The 22,549-nt window shown below is 41.0% G+C and overlaps 2 protein-coding genes across 3 annotated transcripts in view; one reads left to right on the top strand and one right to left on the bottom strand.

Moving 5' to 3' along the window:
* Positions 1-837: 837 nt before the first annotated feature.
* Positions 838-9,021, bottom strand: dctn3 (dynactin 3 (p22)). Its single transcript, XM_034236301.1, has 7 exons — positions 8,844-9,021; positions 6,282-6,366; positions 5,242-5,328; positions 4,598-4,681; positions 2,853-2,911; positions 2,708-2,767; positions 838-1,526 (listed from the first exon to the last, which is right to left on the bottom strand). The coding sequence occupies exons 1-7, from the start codon at positions 8,943-8,945 to the stop codon at positions 1,440-1,442; spliced, it is 564 nt and encodes a 187-aa protein (XP_034092192.1). The 5' UTR covers positions 8,946-9,021; the 3' UTR covers positions 838-1,439.
* A 1,188-nt stretch (positions 9,022-10,209) lies between these two features.
* Positions 10,210-22,549, top strand: part of atg5 (ATG5 autophagy related 5 homolog (S. cerevisiae)) — a 60,152-nt gene continuing 47,812 nt past the window's right edge. For both annotated transcript variants that reach the window (XM_034236312.1, XM_034236311.1), the window contains exons 1-5: positions 10,210-10,287; positions 11,147-11,329; positions 15,063-15,190; positions 19,702-19,780; positions 21,218-21,380. In XM_034236312.1, the coding sequence (XP_034092203.1) occupies positions 11,222-11,329; positions 15,063-15,190; positions 19,702-19,780; positions 21,218-21,380 (478 nt within the window). In that variant the 5' untranslated portion in view covers positions 10,210-10,287; positions 11,147-11,221. The remainder of the gene's footprint in view (positions 10,288-11,146; positions 11,330-15,062; positions 15,191-19,701; positions 19,781-21,217; positions 21,381-22,549) is intronic.

Raw genomic sequence — 22,549 nt, 5'->3', positions numbered from 1 at the left:
GAGATGAATACATTCGTGAAGAAGAAGAAATATATGTGAGGAATAAAGATGAAGTGTCAGAAAGAGGGACAGAGGCAGGGATCAGGAGGCAGATGAAACTCCAGCTGGACCACATGGTATGTTCTGATTCTCCTTGCATACTCCATCACAGCAGCACAATCTAGCAGCTCTTAGTATTGACACATATTGAAATGTATTGCTGCACAGGTCACCTTTAGCTCTCTGAAGAGATGGGTGATGTAATTTGTGTACTTCATTATAACTAAGTACTTTGACTGTACTTACAGTAAACAGAGTTCTAGGATATCATGAGTATTTCCTGCTGTTTTATACCATATGTTAGTTTGTTTGTCTGAACACCTTGTTTCTCTTGTGCATTAAGAACACTTGTGTTAGGGCATGATTTAACAATACATAGGTTTTATATACAGTATGAAATACCACGTATACTGTCCGCCCTCCCATGCCACCCAGGCATGAGCTCTTGCCCCCCAATGTAAAATGTTCTAGAACCGCCACTGCTTAGCAGTACAGATACATGTGGGCTCACTATTTGGCAAGCAACCGGTCACAGTCGCCCTGTTTATCTCATGCCTTATAAAAGCTTATTAATGATTTATAAAGTGTTCACAAGCTAATTAATAAATAAATTACAAACTATTCGTAAACCCTTTTTAAGGGTAGTCTTATGGTAAAGTGGTACCCATGTGTCTTCTCAGTGTTCATATAGCAGGTCTTTCAGTCCTCAGATACACTCCTCTTGTAATCATCACAGCTGTTTGCAACTGATGGACAGTTTATAGACGAGTGACAGACAGCACACACACAATGGAGGAGTCAAAGGAAATAAAGAAATATTTATTGTATTAACCACAAAGATGCATTATGAAACAAAACAAATGGAACATTTTAAAACCAGAATATTGGACAGAATAATTAAGCTTAATACAAATCATGTCAGAAGGCATGTAGAGGGAACATCTAAAGACTTGAAGGGGATGTGAGGATGTGTGTGTGTGTGTGTGTGTGTGTGTGTGTCTTGTGGCTTGCATTAGAGAGGCATCGAGGAACGTATTACACATCGAGTCAATATGCAAGCATGACAAGCTTTATTGTCTGAAAATAAATAACTGAGCCAGACGTCACGTGATGGGAGCTCCTCTGGACGACTGATGAAGAGCCACATGAGACACAGTCCTAACAACAATTTGGAGAACTGTGTGAAAGCTCAAATATTCAGCCTGGATTGGAGACATTTCTAAAACGAACAAGGTAATGTTTCAATGTGTTGTTGCCTGACTCAATAACATTTTGTTTACAGAACGATGAGCAGTTTGAAAAGGTGAAATGTTAGGATCTGTGAAGCTCCCGCCACAGTGCCGACTTCGTCATCATCACCATCAGAAATGTGTGTGTGTGTGTGTGTGTGTAGACAGAAGCTACTCCACAGGTCGAATGCCCTTGGCCTCCTCCAGGTTCCTCAGGGTCTCGTCCCATTGGGCGAATTGCTTAGAGAGCAAGAACATCTGCCAATCAGAGATCAGTGGTGAGTGGGAGGAGCTTTGTGATATCAAAACGTCAGTGAAACCAAAGACTAAATATGAGCAGCGATCTAAATCTCTCTCCGATGTTCCACTGCTGGGTCTAAAGCTTTAGCATTTATTAGACACGTTAGTTTAAGAACAGAAAAAATATGATTTCGGCATCATAACTATGTTTGTATTCCCACCAGAGATTTTAAAGTACAGGGAAAATGTTGTAGTGACACGTCATTTAGAAAACGTTAACATCAATTAGACCCTCCAGAAAAACGTGATTATGCGATCGCAGAATTTACCGCATAATCAGCAAAATGGCGCAGATTTTTAAAAGGGCGCATAATCCCCGCATTTTTCCACAGAGTTGAGAAAAAAAAAAGTTAACTCGTCTTGACGTGATGATGACGTCATCAGCTCGCGCATCACAGAAGGTAAACAACACCGTAGAGTGAACGTGTGGAGCTCACACGAGAGAGAAAACACCAAGATGAAAAAATCTAATCCATCTCATTTACCGACGAACATTTCTGCTAAAGACCGGGCAAAAGCAGTTCCCCGATGTCTTGCACGAAAGTGGGGGGAAACTATTCTGCACCCGGTGCAACTGTGTTGGAGCATAAGAGAACATCGACGGTGACGACCCACTTTGATTCATTCAAACATTCGAAAATGCTTTCTGCTGCTGCCGACAAGAAAGCCAAACAACTCACGTTCACCGAGGCATCAACCTCCAAAAAACTTTCGAGGGTACAAGAAACGAAGTGAGTAGCCTACAAGATTGAAGCTGGTCAGATAACGAACGAGTAAATGAAAACAGAATGAGGCGGAGAAGTGTGTGTGTGTGTGTGTGTGTGTGTGTGTGTGAGAGTGTGATTAAAATAGCCCAATTGCTTTTACAATAAATAAACATTGAATGTGTTTAATTGAATAGTAAAGGGGTTTAACGTTAGTGGCAGGTTGAGAGAGAATAAATAAATACCCCAATATTTAAAAAAATATATTTAGCATATTTCGCAACTTTCCGCAATTTCACCGCATACAATCACATAAAAACCCCGCATGTTTAATCGCATAATCAAGGATTTTAGCCCGCATTTTTCTGGAGGGTCTAATCAATACTACCTTTGTCTCGTGGTTTAAATAGAAATATTGTGAAAATAGAAGTGTACCATTTTGTTGTACTCCTCAAAAAGCTTCTTCACTTCCAGGGACTGAGCCTCGGTTTGGTCCTGGGACAGAGACGAACATGGGGTCAATGGATAAAACACAGTGAGAGAGACAGACATTGAGAAAGATGGAGGGAGGGGGGGCTACCTGCTCTTTGATGTGGATCTGCGACAGGCGCTGCAGCTTGGTGGCGTGCTCTGGCACATCTGTGAGAAACAGAAACATACAGCTAACACAGAACACACACTCCTGAACAACACCGCTGCAACACTACATCACTGAATATTCAGGCTCGAACTTTAAGCAAACAGAAAACCAATTCTGAAGATCTCTCACCAAGTATTTATCTAGTTCTAGAAAAAACGGTTCTTAAAGTTCACCTATTATGCAAAATCCTCTTCTTCATGTCTCTTCTAATTCAACATGTGTCCCCTCTTCTCCATGTCTCTTCTACATCAACATGTGTCCCCTCTTCTTCATGTCTCTTCTAATTCAACATGTGTCCCCTCTTCTCCATGTCTCTTCTAATTCAACATGTGTCCCCTCTTCTTCATGTCTCTTCTACATCAACATGTGTCCCCTCTTCTTCATGTCTCTTCTACATCAACATGTGTCCCCTCTTCTTCATGTCTCTTCTACATCAACACGTGTCCCCTCTTCTCCATGTCTCTTCTACATCAACATGTGTCCCCTCTTCTCCATGTCTCTTCTAATTCAACATGTGTCCCCTCTTCTTCATGTCTCTTCTACATCAACATGTGTCCCCTCTTCTTCATGTCTCTTCTACATCAACATGTGTCCCCTCTTCTTCATGTCTCTTCTACATCAACACGTGTCCCCTCTTCTCCATGTCTCTTCTAATTCAACATGTGTCCCCTCTTCTTCATGTCTCTTCTACATCAACATGTGTCCCCTCTTCTTCATGTCTCTTCTACATCAACATGTGTCCCCTCTTCTTCATGTCTCTTCGACATCAACATGTGTCCCCTCTTCTTCATGTCTCTTCTACATCAATAATGTGTCCCCTCTTCTTCATGTCTCCTCTACATCAACATGTGTCCCCTCTTCTTCATGTCTCTTCTACATCAACATGTGTCCCCTCTTCTTCATGTCTCCTCTACATCAACATGTGTCCCCTCTTCTTCATGTCTCTTCTACATCAACATGTGTCCCCCTCTTCTTCATGTCTCTTCTACATCAACATGTGTCCCCTCTTCTTCATGTCTCCTCTACCTCCACCTGTGTCCCCTCCTTCTTCATGTCTCTTCTACATCAACATGTGTCCCCTCTTCTTCATGTCTCTTCTACATCAACATGTGTCCCCTCTTCTTCATGTCTCTTCTACATCAACATGTGTCCCCTCTTCTTCATGTCTCTTCTACATCAACATGTGTCCCCTCTTCTTCATGTCTCTTCTACATCAACATGTGTCCCCTCTTCTTCATGTCTCTTCTACATCAACATGTGTCCCCTCTTCTTCATGTCTCTTCTACATCAACATGTGTCCCCTCTTCTTCATGTCTCTCCTACATCAACATGTGTCCCTTCTTCTTCATGTCTTTTCTACATCAACATGTGTCCCCTCTTCTTCATGTCTCTTCTACATCAACATGTAAGTTTTACGGGGCGTGGTTTACAATTCGCCCAGCCAATCAGAAATTGGAACGCGGAATGCTGCAATGATCTGTTTGGTGTTTCAGCCAATCAGAGACAGGTTCTGTATATATCTGAGACCTGTGATATATTGATGAAAAACAGTATAACAGGGGACCTTTAAGGAAAGGGAGAAAGTGGCATCGTAGGTCACATGCCCGGACGCTGACGTCAGGAGACAGTGGCAAGTAGATGTTGTGTTTTCCGTGCTCTGCTCAGTGTCTTGCAGGTGAACTCACCTCTGATGTAGTTGCTGTCCAGCAGAGGCTGCAAGGTGCTGACCTGCTCCAGCAAAGCAGCCTGGGTAAGCAGGAAGTCCTCCTCTGTGCGGACAAACACACACAACAGCATCACAGGGAGAACCGAAGCAGATGCGAGTCTTCTATAGGTCTGCACAATTCATCGAATTTATATCAGAATCACAATTTGGACTAGTGCAATACCCAGATCACAGTAAGTGCAATATTAGGTAAAGGATAAATACGTGAAATACGTGAATGAAGTATTGTGGAGCTGAAGAGAAGTCCTGGTAATGTACGTAATACAAAACCTTTTAAGAAATCCCACCATGATCATTTTGAATATACATTATTAATGATAATGTGAATGTTTTAAAAATGGTCATTATATATCAATCTTATCACAATATCAGTCAATATGGACGCAATACGTTTTATTTCTCAAAATCGTGCAGCCCGAGTCTTCTATAATCTAAAAATCTTATTTATGCGACACCTTACAAACATTACATGTAAAGCCTTAACACATTTCAAAGAATGTTGTCTATATGCAATAAATGAATCCAATGCAAAGCCTAAAATAAATACACGTTTGTAAACAGATGTTATGTTTAGGTAATTGATCCTGTCCTTCTTGTTCTCACCAGCCAGGATGAACTCCAGCTTCATGGCGTCAGGGACAGTGATGTGGTCGGTGAACTGAGGGTCCAGGTACTTCAGGAGGTCCTCAACTGCAACACAACGTCGATAAACATGATCAGACAAAACACACTCTTAGATCTGAACACAGAAGAAATACTCAAGATTCAAATTCAAAGGTTTTAGTGTCAGATGCACAAAGCTACTCTGTAGAAATGGCAATGAACATCTTCTGACCTAAGCTCCTCCCACAATGCAACATATATAATCAAATACAAAAACACAAAATAGGGCAAAAAGTCTATATACATATAAATAGAATAGGGATATGTACAAGAACAGAATATGACGTCAAATAATGTAAATTAAAAATAAATTAAATAGGGTTTAGCTGTGATAACTATTTATATAAATAAGTACATTGCAAGATGACAATAGGAATGTTTATCGAGGCACTTCACAGAGCTCAGGTGTTTATCAGTGTTATGGCCTGTGGGATAAAACTGACCCTGAGTCTGTTGAATACTGCAAGCAACGTGGAGGCATTTATCATTTTAGACCAGCACTCTGCAACATTACTGGCTATTCATGTCAGGATTTGGATGTCTTTAGGGTTCAGCGGAAATATGTGGGGTCCCTTGTAGTCCGTTTTTTCAAGGTCCCCTATTATACTGTTTTTCATCAATATATCACAGCTCTCAGATATATACAGAGCCCTGATTGGCTGAAACACCAAACGGATCATTGCAGCATTACCCATAATCCCCTCTGTTTCAGCCCTGTTTCCAAAGAGCTGATTCTCTGTCTGTTACTTTAGATGAAAATAAGGAGCCCCTCCCCACGCCCCTCTGAGAGAGATTTGGTTACAAAGAACTCAATGGTGCTCTAGGAGGAGATTCAGGTGATAAGGGGGGGGGGGGGGGGGGTTACCTTGGTTGCTGATTGGCTAATGGTTACACAAGCCAAAAACACTTGAATAGTAACTCCATTGACATAAAGAAGGTCACCACAGGCTGTAATCCAGACACCCCACAGCGTGACTCACTCTTCTTGTGCAGGATCTTCACTCGCTCTCTCTTGTTGGCCGTGTTGGTCAGACCCGCCTGAATCCGGGCCAAAGACTCAGCACACTGCAGGGTACAATACATGTATTAGATTTAACGATAAGGATTACCAAGGTATAGGACAGGCGTTACATTTTACAATTCTTCTTCATCACTTTCTTCTCGGATCTGTGCGGCGCTACAATATACTGACAGACTGCAACAACAAAACAAACAAGTTCAGGATGATATACAGAGCATGCTTTAAGCACTTTCTTCTCTGATTTGCGCTGTGTCGTGCCTTTTGGGACTAAAGAGAAGTTGCAGTATCCTGGCAACTGTGGCCTTTTCTCAATCTTGAGGATACTGGCTTCCAAGCCAATATTTCAAGGATGCTACGTCATGGAGTGACGCAGCAGGACTGTTCCAATCTCCAGCATACTTGGAATTCCACCGAGGCCGCGTCCTTGGTTTGGGGGAAATGTCGAGGCTGCACATGGGTAGACTTCGCGTCCTTAAAATCCCCACAATGCTTTGCGCAAGGACCAATTTCAAAAACCCTTGCGGAGAATGGCTGAACCGACGCAGCACACATTTAAATGTAAGTATGTAGTGGCGTAGAACATGTGTTGGTACATTTGTTACTTTGTTAAATGTGTTACCACCAAAAATGTGTTCCGTGAAAGTAAAGCAAGTTCATAATTAGATAGACATCGTGAGGTATTTATTTTCGGTACAGTTTATGTTGAAACCGTTAGAGAGAGTGGCACGCTTGTTAGCCTGTTCCATTCTTCTTCGTTTTCCGAAGCCGTGGCTTGGAAGCATACTGGCTTCGTTTCTGAAGGAAGTGACTTGGAAGTACGCGACTACCAAGCTAGCATCCTCGAGATTGAGAAACACCCCGTATGTATCTCATTACAGTTTATCTGTTTATTTATTTCTATTATGTTTTTTTTAAAATATCAAATGTATTTTGGATGGTAGATCTAAAAAGATAGTCTTTTATATTTGTCTTATCAAATAGGACATACAACGTAAATGAATATTGCATATATATGTAGTAATAATGATATAATCTATTTATAATTGTAAATGTATATTGTATGGAGACGTACATTTAGATCTACATTTGTTTAAAAAAGTGTTAATCATTTAGTTTTTGGGAGAAGGGGTGGGATTAAATAAGTGTACACTTCTTCCCACCCCTTTACGGATGTGTAACTAGGTAAATCATTTGTTTATATATAATTTGTAAGTCAATAATATTTGTGTTCATCAATTTGATATTGCTTAAGTTTGTACAGTTTCATAATTCTCTTGTTTCATTTCATTAATATTATTATTGTTTGTGTTATTGTTTTACACGTTCGATATAATTCCTCTTTGAGTATAACTGAAACGAGCTCAACTTGAGACACGAGCTCAACTTGAGACACGAGCTCAACTTGAGACACGAGCTCAACTTGAGACACGAGCTCAACTTGAGACACGAGCTCAACTTGAGACACGAGCTCAACTTGAGACACGAGCTCAACTTGAGACACCAACACAGACAACAGGCACTTCCTCTGACCCGGCAAATACATCTTCAGGGAACTCATCCACTACAAAGCACCTTTGTTAGTTAAGAGTGATCATGATCATATGATGCTTTAAAGAAACACTCCATGCTTTGGCTCCAAAGGACCAAACCATGTCTGTGGCCAATCTGCTAATAACGTCTTTACAGTAGATCAGGGATGTCTGTTATTGCATAAACCTCACATTTGTGTTTTCATAAATTCCTAGAAACCAGTTGGTGACACTCACTTGTAATAGGTATTTAACTAATGATGTATTCCATCTATCTATATGTCAATGTTTGTATCTCGTCAAATCTAGTGGAGAAAAACAGAACAATATTTACTCCTAGTATGAAGAGGAATAGCAGTAAATAGGTAAATAAAATGATATACTCAAGTAAAGTAAAAGTGTGTGCTTCAAGTGAATGTACCTATATATATATATATATATATATATATATATAAAATATATTCCACCACTGTCGTTTATAAATGTAAAAGCATTGTGGCTGACATTCAAGTCATACAGACTAATAACTCAAGGGATAGAGGGTGTCGCTTTTTCTCATACTGATATTCTGAACAATCTGTGCTGTTGTATTTGCTGTAAAGTGTCTCTACTGTAGGCTATTTGTATTATATGTACAGCACTTTGGCTCGACCAAAAATCGTTTATAAATGTGCTATATAAATAAAACTTGATTTGATTTGATTAATAAAGAAAATGTTATGAATGCATATCTCTTTAAAAGGCCAAGTAACAATGTAATAGCTCACCTAACAACTATTTAACTAGAACCTTAACAAACTACAGTAACTTGAGTGAACAGTTGTCACAACTCTTAATAAAACGTATTGTTTTACATTAAATGTTTACAGCATAAAAAGGGGCGTTTACTTAAACCTGATGACAAGGCTACCGTTAGCTATGCTAGGCTAACAGCTAGTTAGCTTCTTTTCTAGCACTAAAACTTATCACAATATAAAATATTCCAGGCAAACCTTGGCGGGTTTGGCACTTTTGTTTCTTCTCCCTCCGTATATACGACTTTCCAGCGTCTGGAGACGCATTTCCAGGTTATCCGTCTCCAATTGTTTATCCATTCTTGAAGCTAATAGTGGACAAAATCCAAACAAGCCCTTTTTCTTCTTCTTCGTTTGACGGTATTATGGCGGTGGCAGCCAGCGTTAAGGGCGCATTACCGCCACCTACTGTGTGGCCCAGAAATACAGTATCTACCACAAACAATTAAAAAATACAATATACATGATATTTTTAACTCAGTTTGTCTTACACAAATACAGTCTGTGCTGTTTATTAATGTATTAAGCTTAAACAGCATTTGTAAACTATAACTGCTACTACATTTTGTAAATTAAATGTCTTGTTTTTTTCTTTTCTGAGGTTACATCTGAGGTTTTATATAATATTACTGTTTGTACATATAATCTGCACTCACACTCTGTTAATACTCTGTTAATACTCTGTCAATACTTACATCTGTATATTGTATATTTTTTGCTCCTCATTCAATGCTCGCTGTATTGTCAGTTTTTATAATATGCACCTTGTATTTATTTATATTTAGCACATCTTGCAATTCTGGTTGGATACTAATACTAACTGTATTTCATTGGCTTGTACTTTGCACAATGACAATAAAGTAATCTAATCTAATCTTCTAGATCAAGGCCCGGGGGCCAAATCAGGCCCTTGGTGGATTTAATTTCACCTTCACTCAATCCTGAGGTCCAGCTCAGAGCCTGAGCCCAAACATTGATGAACTTGCACCCAAGATAAGATGCCAAGTATCTGGTTTGAACTAGCATCACAGAGCAGCACATTGAGTTTAATGGATGTTTCCTTCTGCACTTTCTCTCTCACGACAACAGGGCATGTTTGCTTTTTTCTTTGAGGGGAATAGTTTTGTTGAAGCTGTTGTTGGCCTGTGGAAAAATGTAATCATAAGAAATGAATGCAACTGATTATTTAATGTTTAATGTTGTTTTTATAGGCAATAATTTAAGCTTTGTTAGTTCCAGGTTTAATATGTGCAATGAGTTCATTTCAATAAGTTTTGCAATAAACATTGAACCAGTCCGGCCCTCCACTAGTACCCATTTTGAAATGTTGGCCCACTGTGTATTTGAGTTTGACAGCCGTGTGGATATTTTAGAATTGTTTATTTCTACTCTTTTAATTGAATTATGTGCAATGTCTTGTTTTGTTTTATGCTGCTGCAACGAACAAAAGTACATCTTATCTTATCTTATCTTATTACAACCTACTTGGTAATAAAACCGATTCCGATTCTGACCTGAAGAAGTGTCCGCTAGGAGGCGCTGTTTTCCGGGGGAGCTTTCAGCTGTTTTCCGGTGACAGCAGGGGGATGACAACATCACGGCCCTTCTTCCATTCAAGCTGACTGCAAAACATCGACACAAAGTAAGATTTGCCCTCATATCACAACCTCTTCTTGGCACACAAGAATAATTTGTTCGTGGACAATACCCACAATACCCAGAAAGCAACAACGTTTGTCCATTTAAACAATTGTTTGCTATATTGTCATGCTAACTTAGCTTCCCTAGCTATCAAGCTAACGTCAGTTTCTGCATTACATCTGCGTAGTTTCACAGGCTTGGAGTTTGTTTGGAAGTCTAGCATGTGAGTTGTTGTCTTTTTCTGGACTATAACTGTGTAATAACTCCCCTAGTGAATTAATAACGAAGTATAAGGCTTATTTAAAGCAGAATTACTTGAGTCCATGTGCTACTAGCTTATGTTGCACTGCCTGTTTCACTGTGGTTTTGGGGTTGTGTGGCTCAAAGTTTCACTAATGTTTGTTGCTCTGTTGTGTTGTTGACACCTGTTTACCCTTCAGAGTGTAGTGCAATACCCAAATAGCAGTAAGCACAACATTAAGTACATGATAAATACGTGAAATGATGTATTGTGGAGCTGCAGAGAAGTCCTAATCATGTACAGACATAATAAAACAATCCTTGTTGGTTACAGATCATCTTAAGAAATACCACCAGGATCATCTTAATATATATTATAAAATAGTTCTATGGACAATGTTTCAATAATGGTCATTCCTTCATATATCATAGTTGTAGTATCAGTCAATATAGATGCAATACATTCGTCATTTATTCCATCCAATATGTATAATAACTCCCCTTTCAAATCAGGAAGTATAACGCTTACGTAAAGCATAATTATGAGTCAATGTAACACTAGCCTATGTGTCCCTGTGGTTTCGCTAATGTGTTTTGCTCTGCTGTGTTGTTGCCACCAGGAAGCCGTCTGCCATTGGACTTCAGAGTCTGTGTGTTGGGGGATTTATTCTTTATGAGCCACTGGGAGCAGCAGCATGGCAGATGACAAGGACGTGTTGAGAGACGTTTGGTTCGGCCGGATCCCCACCTGCTTCCTCCTGAACCAGGATGAGGTTACCGAGAGAGAGGCTGAGCCCTACTATGTAAGAGCTGTTACCTCCTGACTTCACGCGGACGCAAAACCTGACCCACGATTTGACTTTTGCTTTTGCCTGTGACTAATTCCATAACTCACTTACCTCCTAAAAGCCCCATCTGAAACTACAGCTCAGTATTTGACATCACTATGTAAGAATGAAAATAGAGACATAGCGGATGACTTAGATAAGAAAATAAAATAAACAAACCCTATCTCCATATCAACGCGAGTTATTGGAATGTGTCTAAGCAAGCTCACTTAAAAAAGGACAGAGAAATAGTACATAGTAAAGCCACCTAGTCACAAAGCACATACAACATTAAACAAATCACAATACAGAGGCCAAGCATAACATCCTTACCCATAACATAATCATAAAAGAATCAAACACATTAGTAGAAATACAAATCCAACATATAAGAACACCATAAATGAACAACTAGCCCTGTAGGGAAATTAGCAGCAACATCTAATCATCCTTCACATAAAATGCTTCTTGAATTGAAAACACCTGCTGTATTGCCGTTTATTCAACAGTGATATGTTTGTAGTGTTATGGAGGCAGACCTGGATGTTATGATCTTAATGATTCTTTTAAAGAAGACGTAGGGAAATGAAAAGGTGTTTAGCCAGAGTCTTCCTTAAAAGCTCTCCTTTTGTGATCTAGCTTTACAGAGGTCGCAGCTCACATCCTAAAAATGCTAGATGTAGTCGGCACGTATTTGTCCATGTCTCCTGACATGCCACAAAACCAACATGTTAAAAGACATTTTATTATCTTATAGGGTTGGAATCACCAGCCTCCCCACGATACGGTACTATCACGATACTTAAGCCACGATACGATATATTGCGATTCTACGATATGCTAATTATTGCGATATATTGCGATATTGCAAATCACATGGGTCATGTCCATGTCCGTCTTCCCTTCCTGGTTAAAAACTGTATTTGCAATATGAATAGTTTATGTAAATAACACAATTTGTGTTATTAGAACCTGAAAAGGAGATGGCATTGTTTTGTTACTTTCATTGCAATTGTTTTCATGTCTTATTAACGTAACTTCCTGTTTTATACACGACCATCTTTCGGAGGGATATGCTTCAGTTTCTATAAAAAAACAAAACGTTTTCTTGAGGTTTTGTTGTTGTCATGGTGGAGCAGGTTGTCACAAATCACAAGACACTTTATCCAGTTTTTAATCCACAGGGAAAAGTCAATCCTGCGAAGAACAGATTGATCAACCGCTTAGAGATGTCCCGCCCCTTAGCCTATCACGTCAATGTGTTTGAGCGCTAGCCAATAGAAGCACGAGTGTTACATAGTGATGTCTTTATGCTGCAGAGGTAAACAAAGGAGTCCAATGGAGGCGTTACAGACGGGGGGGGGGGAGTGTTTGGCAGAGAAACTCCCTCTGATTTGATCCTCTGCAGACCATTTACATGCACTAAAACCTACACACTCCAGGAAAGGGGACACACCCAAACAAACATGCTAGTGCCATTTAGCACATCTCGTTAATGTTTGCATCACCAGCAGGGCTTACAACTTTTGATTATATCAGTTACAAGGTTTGTCTGCAGCTGATAAACGAACATATACAATAAACGAAGAAGCTCCATAGATCCACCTGACACAATACGTCTAAGAGCAGCATTAATGAACACACTGCGCACCGCCACGTCCACTGATTGCAGCTCTCTACCACAGTGACGTCAACACTTTGCCTTGGCTGTTCACTCGTCACCGGCTTGGTCTTCAATATCAGGATCCATGTATTTATTATCCTTGCAAGAATGGAAGTAGTCATCACACACAGGGCTGCGTTGAACAAATAGTTCCCAGCAGTGTTTCCGCCAGACCAGAGGCCTGTACTACGAAGCCGGATGTTCTCTTAGCGGCTAAATTCAGGGAAAACTCCGGCTTTCCGGTCCTACGAAGCTGGTTCTCTTTTTAGCAAGCTAGATCTCCATGGTAACTTATGCTTAGCGGCTAACCTGGTCGGGACCAGGTTAGGTTGCAGGCTAAGAGCTCAACTCAGTGAAAGCACTGCCTGCTGACCAATCAGAGCTCAGTGTGCGGAGTTTAAAGCGATCAAGTCATATTACAGGAGAAAGGAAATACAGAAAAACTGCCGTCGCAGGAAAGACCGCCGGCAAAAATCACAGACTGTGAACGTGAACATGAATAGAATATCACCTCCATCTTCAGAGCAATCTGACTATTATAACATTAGTGTAAAGAAAGCTTACTTAAATATCTGCCACAACATAAGTAACCGGATCAGAGTAACATTACGTACAGTCCGCGGCATATCACTTAATGTAGCCTATCATATATTTCCTATCTGAGTCAGCTGAGCCGTATCTGGCCGTGCAACACTCACAGTGTCACATACTGTATGCAGAAGTATTATTTGAAGCAACACATTAAGTTGATGAAACACTCGAGACAAATGTAATGAAAGTCAGATCGTGTCTTAGACGGGGCAGTGATATCATAAACCTGTTAATGTACGCATTCAAACACTTGTTCTGTTACCAGCTGTATTCACCTTGCAGGTGCAGCTCTGTGGCTTTGATCCTGGATAAAGTGTTTAAGTCATGGATGTTTAAAGTTTAACTTCTTCATTTTTGACTAGTATTAAAGTTCACTTTTCATTCAGGAAGTATGACGCTGCGCTGTCAGTACGCTTCTCCATGTTTGTGATTGGTCGAATGCTCCAGATACCAGCCCTTTCATGTGAACGCGCACCTAACTAGATAGGACACGGCTGGCTTGAGCGATCCACTTGATAACCAGCGTCGTAGTACAGTTTAGCCGTATGTTAGCCAACCGGCTAACTCAAACATATCCAGGTTAGGTTGAACCAGCTTCGTAGTATAGGCCCCAGGGCTGAGAGGGCGTCCACCCCGAGAGCGGGGGGGGGGTGCTTGAATTTTGACTTGAGCCGTCCCTTATAGATACTGTCTTTTTACGTTAGTGAGCCGGATCATTTGGCTCGGCTCTCTTAAAGCGCCGGCTGTTTCGCCTCCCACACGGCTCTTCATGTTACCACAGTTTACCACGGAGCCTCAGTTTCGCCGCTGAGAGGCTCTGGTGCTCGCAGCTCACGTGCGTGCTCCACTAGCACCACTCATCGTGTCCAAATCGCGCACGTTCCATGTTGTGCTGTAGCAGGCACCGCCGATGTCGGGGAAACTATCTTCAATACTCCGAAAAGAATCCCACCAGACTCCTTTGCCCCTCCAACAGATGGATGTCCTTGTCCTTTTTCCTTTTCGTTATTTCAAGCGATAAAAACTCTCGATCTTCTCTCGAATTATTAATATTTTTCAAATGACGGCAAGACGCCCCCCTGGCGGAAACGCTGGTTCCCAGAGTAGAGTCTTTGATATGCGTATATACAAGAGAGGGTGTTGCAGTCAACAAGATGGAAGGATACAAGTTCCAAGCAGTATTCTGACATTAGTTCAGATTAGCTAAGGCCTGCGTAAGCAATAAACACGACAGTCATATGCCTATCTCTCGAGTGACTGTATCATCGTGCCATTCGTAGGAACAACGTAGGAACGCATCATCCATGTAGTCATACATCCGGCTACATAGGGCCTCTGTTATCATGTGCTACTCTGATACAGAAGGAACATTCAGTATTTTCCCAACAGTGTTAATAGTTTGTTTTTATGTGATTATTATGAACCGGTGTCTTCCTCTTCTGTTGTCCCGCTCAGCTGCTGTTACCCAGGGTGAGCTACCTGACTCTGGTCACAGACAAAGTGAAGAAACACTTCCACAAAGTAATAAGGACCGATGACGCCGAGGAGATGTGGTTCGAGTATGAAGGGACGCCGCTGAAATGGTGAGTGAAGCGTTGTTGGATGAACTGGTTTAGCTATTTCTCCAAGGGGCTATATCATGAGTTAATGCACTGGTGGTGTTCTGAATGTCCATTTAACATACAAAGAAACATTTAAAACCAGTCAGTAAAAAGCCAAGCTTATACAACATGTAAGTAAGCTAAAAGAGAACAAGATAGGTAATAAATACAAGAGTGAAAGTAACAGTGCAGAGTAAGGTAGGAATCATTGTTTGGTTTAATAAAAAGGCAGCTGTAAATTCTTCAGTCTTGATTTAAGTTTGTTTGTCCTGTTCTGCTTGAAAGCAAGTCCCTGCCTCCTGCAAACTGTTCAAACAAACGCTTCAACTCGTACCATTTAGAATCTGTGTGTTTGAATACGGATCTTGACGTCGAAGTCGTGCGCCCCTGCTGTACTCGACTGTAGTTCCTTTATAGCATAACGTTAGCATTTGGCTTCTGGCGATTAGATTTATGATTATAACATTATAAAAGTAGGGTAGACATGTGGAGATTATCCAGCTGAACAAAACGTGCATTTATCAAACAGGTTCGTTTTCCACAGATCTTATTTCGAGCTCTTTTCAAAACCCTCTGGAGAAATCCCATTGCTTTTTTGTCGAGGGAACCAGCAGCTTCCTTCCGGGTAGATACGTCACCCCTGCACCGCTCTGTAACTAAACGCTTCCTCTCCATGTTCAGTTTTGACTCTGGGGACAGAAAGAGTACCTTGGTTCTAGTTTTAATGTGTTGTGCTAAAACATCTAATACGCGTATTTCTCTATATTGGAATTCTCTCATCATGACTTTATTTCTATTTTATTTCGATCGCTCTTGTTAAATGTCCTCTATTAAAATGCTTTCGGGCGGCCCAATCAAACTCTGCCCACCTCATCAAATCCGCACCACCCTGTTTCCAAAGAGGTATAATGGGAGGTTTAATGCAGTCTCCTTCTTGCTGTACTGCCTCTAGTTAACACCCACAAATTAGGGATGCACAACAAAAATCACAAGACGACTAAGAGCAATATTAAAAACAATTATTTGCTACAAAATGTGTGTAAATATGATTCTGAATGAAGTATTGTGGTGCTACTCAGTTTGTGTTTACAGACAGAGAGATCGAAATGACGTTTCTAACCATCCCGAATGTAAAATGATACAGTAAAACAGATATGTATAAAATATGTATATCCTATATACAGAATCAACAGAGACACTATATAGAGGAGAGAGAGAGAGAGAGAGAGAGAGAGAGAGAGGGAGGGAGGGGAGGGGAGGGAGAGAGAGAGGGAGGGGAGAAAGGAGAGAGGGGAGGGAGAGAGAGAGAGAGAGAGAGAGGGAGGGGAGAGAGTTCAGTCTCCTGACAGCCTATACAAAAACAAGTATTTGAATTGATTAAAGATATCTTTGTTTGGTACGCACCCCTCCACCATGATCATTTTAATATATTTCAATTAGTTATTTCTGTACAGATTGTGCAACAAATGCATTCACACAACCTGTAACTCTTAAGTTAGCGTTAGGGGTAACCATGGACACCTTGTTAGTTTCTCGTTTCAAATAGCATACATACAGCCATAGTACATCATCAGCTTCATTGGAAGAGACTCTAGGTCCAATTTTCAAAAGACACAACACTCAAATATAAATAAAAAAAGGCAGTGATACCAATGTTTCCACAGAGGTGACTGGTATCGTACAGCACTGAGACACGGATTTGAAAGCAGCATAATGACAGAGTTATGAGAAACATTCAATCGACAGATGAATTTGTACATTCGATTTCTCAAAAGAGCATGGAGCGTGTTGACTCGTGCATTACAGAACATTTCACTCGCACTGCACCGCCTTGGTTTTCTAAGCAGTATACGCAAACAGTCATTATATGCAACCTGGAGCTTCTTGAGGCTTGCCTTCTTATACTTGACTCACAGGGGGGCCGTATAGAGACGAGTGCAATACGCTCTAAAGAGGTTCACCTTAACCTTATCTGAACACCAAGAGAGTTTTCTAGTCAACATGTTGGCTTGTGTATATAAGACTCGCCGCTGTCTATACATGTCATCATCATCAGCCATTTCATCTGTGATGATGTGTCCCAGATACTTACAGCAAACAGACAGCACCTGCCCTGACTGATAGAATATCCCCTTATCCCCTTTCGCTCTGCAGATCATTACAGCGCTCTTCTTAGCATTGTATTTAACATCAAATTTGACTCCGTAATCAGAACACACATTTAGCAACTGTTGAAATCCAGCACTGCTAGGAGAAACAATAGAGTGCCGCATCCTAAAACCCGGAGGTAAGCTGCTGGTTCCCTCGACAAAAAAGCAATGGGATCTCTCCATAGGGTTTTGGAAAGTAGCTGGAAATAAGGTCTGTGGTTGAGACACATTTAAGAGACGGGTCACGTTCTGTTCAGCCGGATACTCTCCACATGTCTATCCCTACTTTTATAATTTTCGAATCATAAATCTAGTCGCCAGAAGCTAAATGCTAACGTTATGCTATAAAGGAACTACAGCAGGGTCGCTGCTTCAACGTCACGCCGACTTCAGATCCATATTCAAACACACAGATTCTAAATGGTCCAAGTTGAAGCGTTTGTTTGAACACTCTAGCAGGAGGCAGGTACTTGCTTTCAAGCAGAACACGGCAAACAAACTTAGAGGAGTGTTTACGTGTTCGGCGTAATGACGTACAACGACCTCCACAACTTCTGTAGTCCTATTCAGCCACTTGGTAACAACCATCGTTTTTCAGACACGTCAACTCTTCAGAAATCACCAGTGGGGTCACTGCTGATGGATTTAATGTCGTAGAACAAAACGTGATCTGCCTCTTAAATGTGTTTCAACCACAGAGCTTATTTCCAGCTACTTTCCTAAATCCTATGGAGAGATCCCATTGGCTCTGAGACGAGGGAACAGGAAGTGGTGAAATGCTGACTCACTTCTGGGTTTTAGGACTCGACAGCCAAATCGTCGGCATACATAAGATGGTTTACAATCACACTACCAATCACACATCCTGTTTTACAGAGATGCCATCACCAAAACAAAGCACAGATGAAAAAGCAGAAGATTAATATATTCTCACAGGCATTGAATATACATTTTAATTCGATTTGGTGGGGAGGATATCACGCGTCTCTTTTTAAAGCAATCCATCACCTTGTTAGTTTCTCATCTGGCTTTTTTTTGCGGAGCTCAACCGTCTGCAGACACACTAGTTCAGCCACAAGGTGTCAGTATTGTAGCACAGATGATGAAGAAGAGCCTGGTTACAGAAAGGTAGCAGCGTTTACAGATATTGAATTATTAGTTGGGTCAAAATATTCAAATGTCAACTGCTTTCATTTCTTGTTTTCATTATAAAAACACAACAATTTAAAAGCATCACTCCAGGTTCTGGTGACGTAATGGGAGTTTGACATCATATTTAAAATGACAGATATGTCCCACATTGGTTTGTTGGCTTTTGGGGAACTAGACCTCAAAGACTAACATGATTTGAGGCTGTGATAACAAAAAGCTGCTCTTTCCTGTTGGCTGAAACACAGGAAGTGACAAATGGCAATGTTGGAGTGAAACGTCAACAACCTCAGAAGACCACAGAAAAGACGCCAGTTTTGTCCTTTGGCACTTTAAATCTTAGAGAAAGTTACAATTAAACTTAGACGTCATCAAATGTTTTCATTAATATTATTTTCTTATTTTTAACGTAAAAAAAACTCAGCGTTCAGATTCGAGGCATAAGATTAGACTTGTGTTTTTGTATTGTTTTATTCGTACCGCACGCAAAGAAATGAGTTTGAAACATAGCAATAGATAACATTTTTCAAACACATACGGTCTTTAAAAATGTCTCTGTACGGCTGATATGACATGTCACAATAGTAAGTAACATTATTTCATCCACAGGCCATAAGACTGTTAAACACCTGCACTTTTGAAAGAACATCCATAACATTCATCTGTTTGCAACTTAAAAAACCCCCCAAAAAAAACATTTATCTAATATATCATATTCTAATAGGCTATTCTTGCACTATTTCTATTATATTCTATTTGTATTTACTTGCACTATTGTATCTGTGTTATTGTGTTGCACTGTTGGAGGAGCCTGTGACTTCAGATTTTCATTGTCATAACCAGGGGCGGACTGGGACTGAAAATCGGCCCGGGACTCTCGACCGGCCCACTTCAATTCCGCTAGTAATTTAATTTGGGGGGGTGCTAGTGACTTATCCGAGCGGCCCACCCTCGGTACCGCTAGTAAATAGTCAACGGGGGGTGCTAGTGACTTTAAAGGACTTATCCGACCGGCCCACTTCAGTACCGGCCCATCGGGATTCGTCCCTAACGTCCCGATGGCCGGTCCGCCACTGGTCATAACTACACTGTAGCTATGTACACGTGACAATAAAATCCTTGAATCCTCCTTGAATCCTTGAATCCTACTTGATACCTTGAATACTACTTCCTGTTTGTGTTTTCCCTTGACAGGCACTATCCAATTGGAGTCCTGTTTGACCTCCATGCATCTAACACTGTCTTACCCTGGAGCATCACTGTGCACTTTAAGGTGAGTGTTCATGCACAGCTTCCACAAGAATATATCACTTTTTTTATCTGTAAATTGTACGTATTTTATGTTGAAATGTTTACTACATTTAGAAAGGTGAATGCTGCAAAATGTAATATGTGTAGATTAGATAGAACTGTATTAATCCTGAAGGAAATGATTCTTGCCAGGTTGCTCCAAAAATACAATACAGATAATACAAGTAACGCATTAGAGTGCCACAGTAGAGAATAGGTAGCAGCCTGTGACAGTGACAAGTCATTTGGTGACAAGTCATATTGCACATTCAAGTCAAATACTGAATATCAGATACTAAAGACCTGCTGTGTGGTGCTCCTCGGTGCTCGCAGTCTGCTGCTAAAGCTGCTCTGATAGGCTTCCAGAGTGGCATGCATGGGGTGAGAGTTATTGTCCTTGATGCTGAGCAGTCTCCTCAGCATCCTCCTCTCTGACACCTCTAGCAAAGGCTCAAGCTCTACTCCCAGGCCCGAACCAGCTTTCCTGATGAGCTTATTGAGTCTGTTGGCGTCAGTTGCCTTCAGCCTGCTGCCCCAGCACACATATGACGCTTGCTACCACCGAGTCATAGGACATGACCTATGACTCGGTGGTAGCAAGCGTCATATTGTACGCGGTAGATATGCATTGAAAAGTATCGGATATGGGAAGAAACCCGCGGAGAATTACTGCTAACTTTTTCTCAGCCTTTTAACCTCGTTCAGCCACTTGGTTTTATTTTGTGCTTTGGTGTCTTTACTGACTTAAGCAGCTCAAACAAAGTGAGCATATTCTTGATGAAGAAAGTGGAACATTTACAGACAAAAGTCCTGATATTTCCCTCAGGAGTTAGAGCAGATAAATCCACTGTTAAAAGTAGAATGAATATCAAATACAAATAATAATGCATTTAATATATTCAACACTTTTCTTAGTACTCAAAGACACTTGTTGATTGTTGAGTGTGTACCTGACTTCGGACAATTCGCCCAGCCAATCAGAACTGGGGCGCTTTTTTCCCCCACGAGAGTACCACCTCTCAGCAGGCACTAAAAATGGGGGTAAAAGTTCCCGGCACTAAGTACTCTTTTTGGTGTGAACGCGACATAAGGGGTACTAACGGAACTAAACGGGAAAAGTACTTGGTGTGAACGCGGCTATTGTGTTCTTTGTAACCAAATGTCTCTCAGAGGGGCGTGGGGAGGGGCTCCTTATTTTCATCTAAAGTAACAGACAGAGAATCTGTTTGGTGTTTCAGCCAATCAGAGACATGTTCTGGATGTATCTGAGACCTGTGATATATTGATGGAAAACAGTATAACAGGGGACCTTTAATGTCTGCCAGCTTTTGTTGAAGCCCTCCTGCACCAATTGGCCCACCAAGAACTAAATAATTATTTAAAGAATCTTTAAATAATTATTTTCTTCTGCATGTGTCAGAATTTCCCGGAGCGTGACCTGCTGCACTGCCCGTCCCACTCTGTGATCGAGGCGCACTTCATGTCCAGCATCAAGGAGGCCGACGCCCTCAAACACAAGAGCCAAGTGGTCAACGACATGCAGAAGAAAGACCACAAGCAGCTGTGGATGGGCCTGCAGAACGGTGAGACACACACACACACACACACACACACACACACACACACACACACACACACACACACACGTGTATTTAAGCATCTCTGTGTGAGCATGCTTAAAGGTGAGGAGGGCACACACACATAAATATACACATGGACTATTCTATAAGCAGCTGTGAATGAGCAGGCTAAATGGTGAGGAGGGCACACACACACACACACACACACACACACACACACACACACATGTATTTAAGCATCTCTGTGTGAGCATGCTTAAAGGTGAGGAGGGCACACACACATAAATATACACATGGACTATTCTATAAGCAGCTGTGAATGAGCAGGCTAAATGGTGAGGAGGGCACACACACACACACACACACACACACACACACACGCATCTCCCTCCAGTCTGATAGCAGTCTTTGAAGCCTCCACTTCCAAACGTCTCCCACAGAAACACCCACCAGCTTCTCCTTCCGTTTCCACCCATGTGTCTCGACAGATTGATTTCCTATTGGCTGTGATTGTGGTGGTTTGTGTAGGTGTGGGGGGGACGGGGGGGGACGACGACTGTGATGTGGTAGTAGGTCACTGTGGGGGTCGGGGGTGTTTTAAGTTTGAGGTTTGAGCTTGTCTTTGAAAAGTAAACTCAAAGCGTGGGGTGAGATTCCTGGAATCACTGCAGGTCAAGTCGATCAGACCATCTGCCTCTGGGTCAGTTATTTATAAATATGTCACCTTTGTTTTGATCTTTAATTCTCATCATCTGCATATTTTTCGTTAAGAATGACTTACACTTGCTTTTAATCCCTACGTTACATCTGGGATTAATGAATCAGTTATTCGTCTATGAAGGGTTAACATTGTACATCAGGTCTGAAAGCCAAATGTAATGCCTCCAAATGTCTTCCGTTTGGTCCAAAATCAAGAAGCAAAATTAAAAAGTATTACATTCAATATTGCGTAACCTGGAAGCAACAAATATGACATGTTTGCATGATTTTTGCAGTGACTTAAACAATAATAATACAAATTATACAATAATATTTGTTTGCAGTAGTTCCAACAGTCGCCGAAATGCTTAATTAATCTGCTTTAGTTCGTTTTTTATTTGTTGTTTTGGAGCCTGATAATAATATTCATGTTCAAAATATTGTCTATATTCTATTCTATATCTATTAAGGCT

The sequence above is a fragment of the Gymnodraco acuticeps genome, unplaced genomic scaffold (genome assembly GCF_902827175.1).
Source record: "Gymnodraco acuticeps unplaced genomic scaffold, fGymAcu1.1, whole genome shotgun sequence".
Classification (NCBI taxonomy): domain Eukaryota; kingdom Metazoa; phylum Chordata; class Actinopteri; order Perciformes; family Bathydraconidae; genus Gymnodraco; species Gymnodraco acuticeps.
Note: the sequence above shows the minus strand (reverse complement) of the source record. Positions and strands in the feature narration are given on the sequence as shown.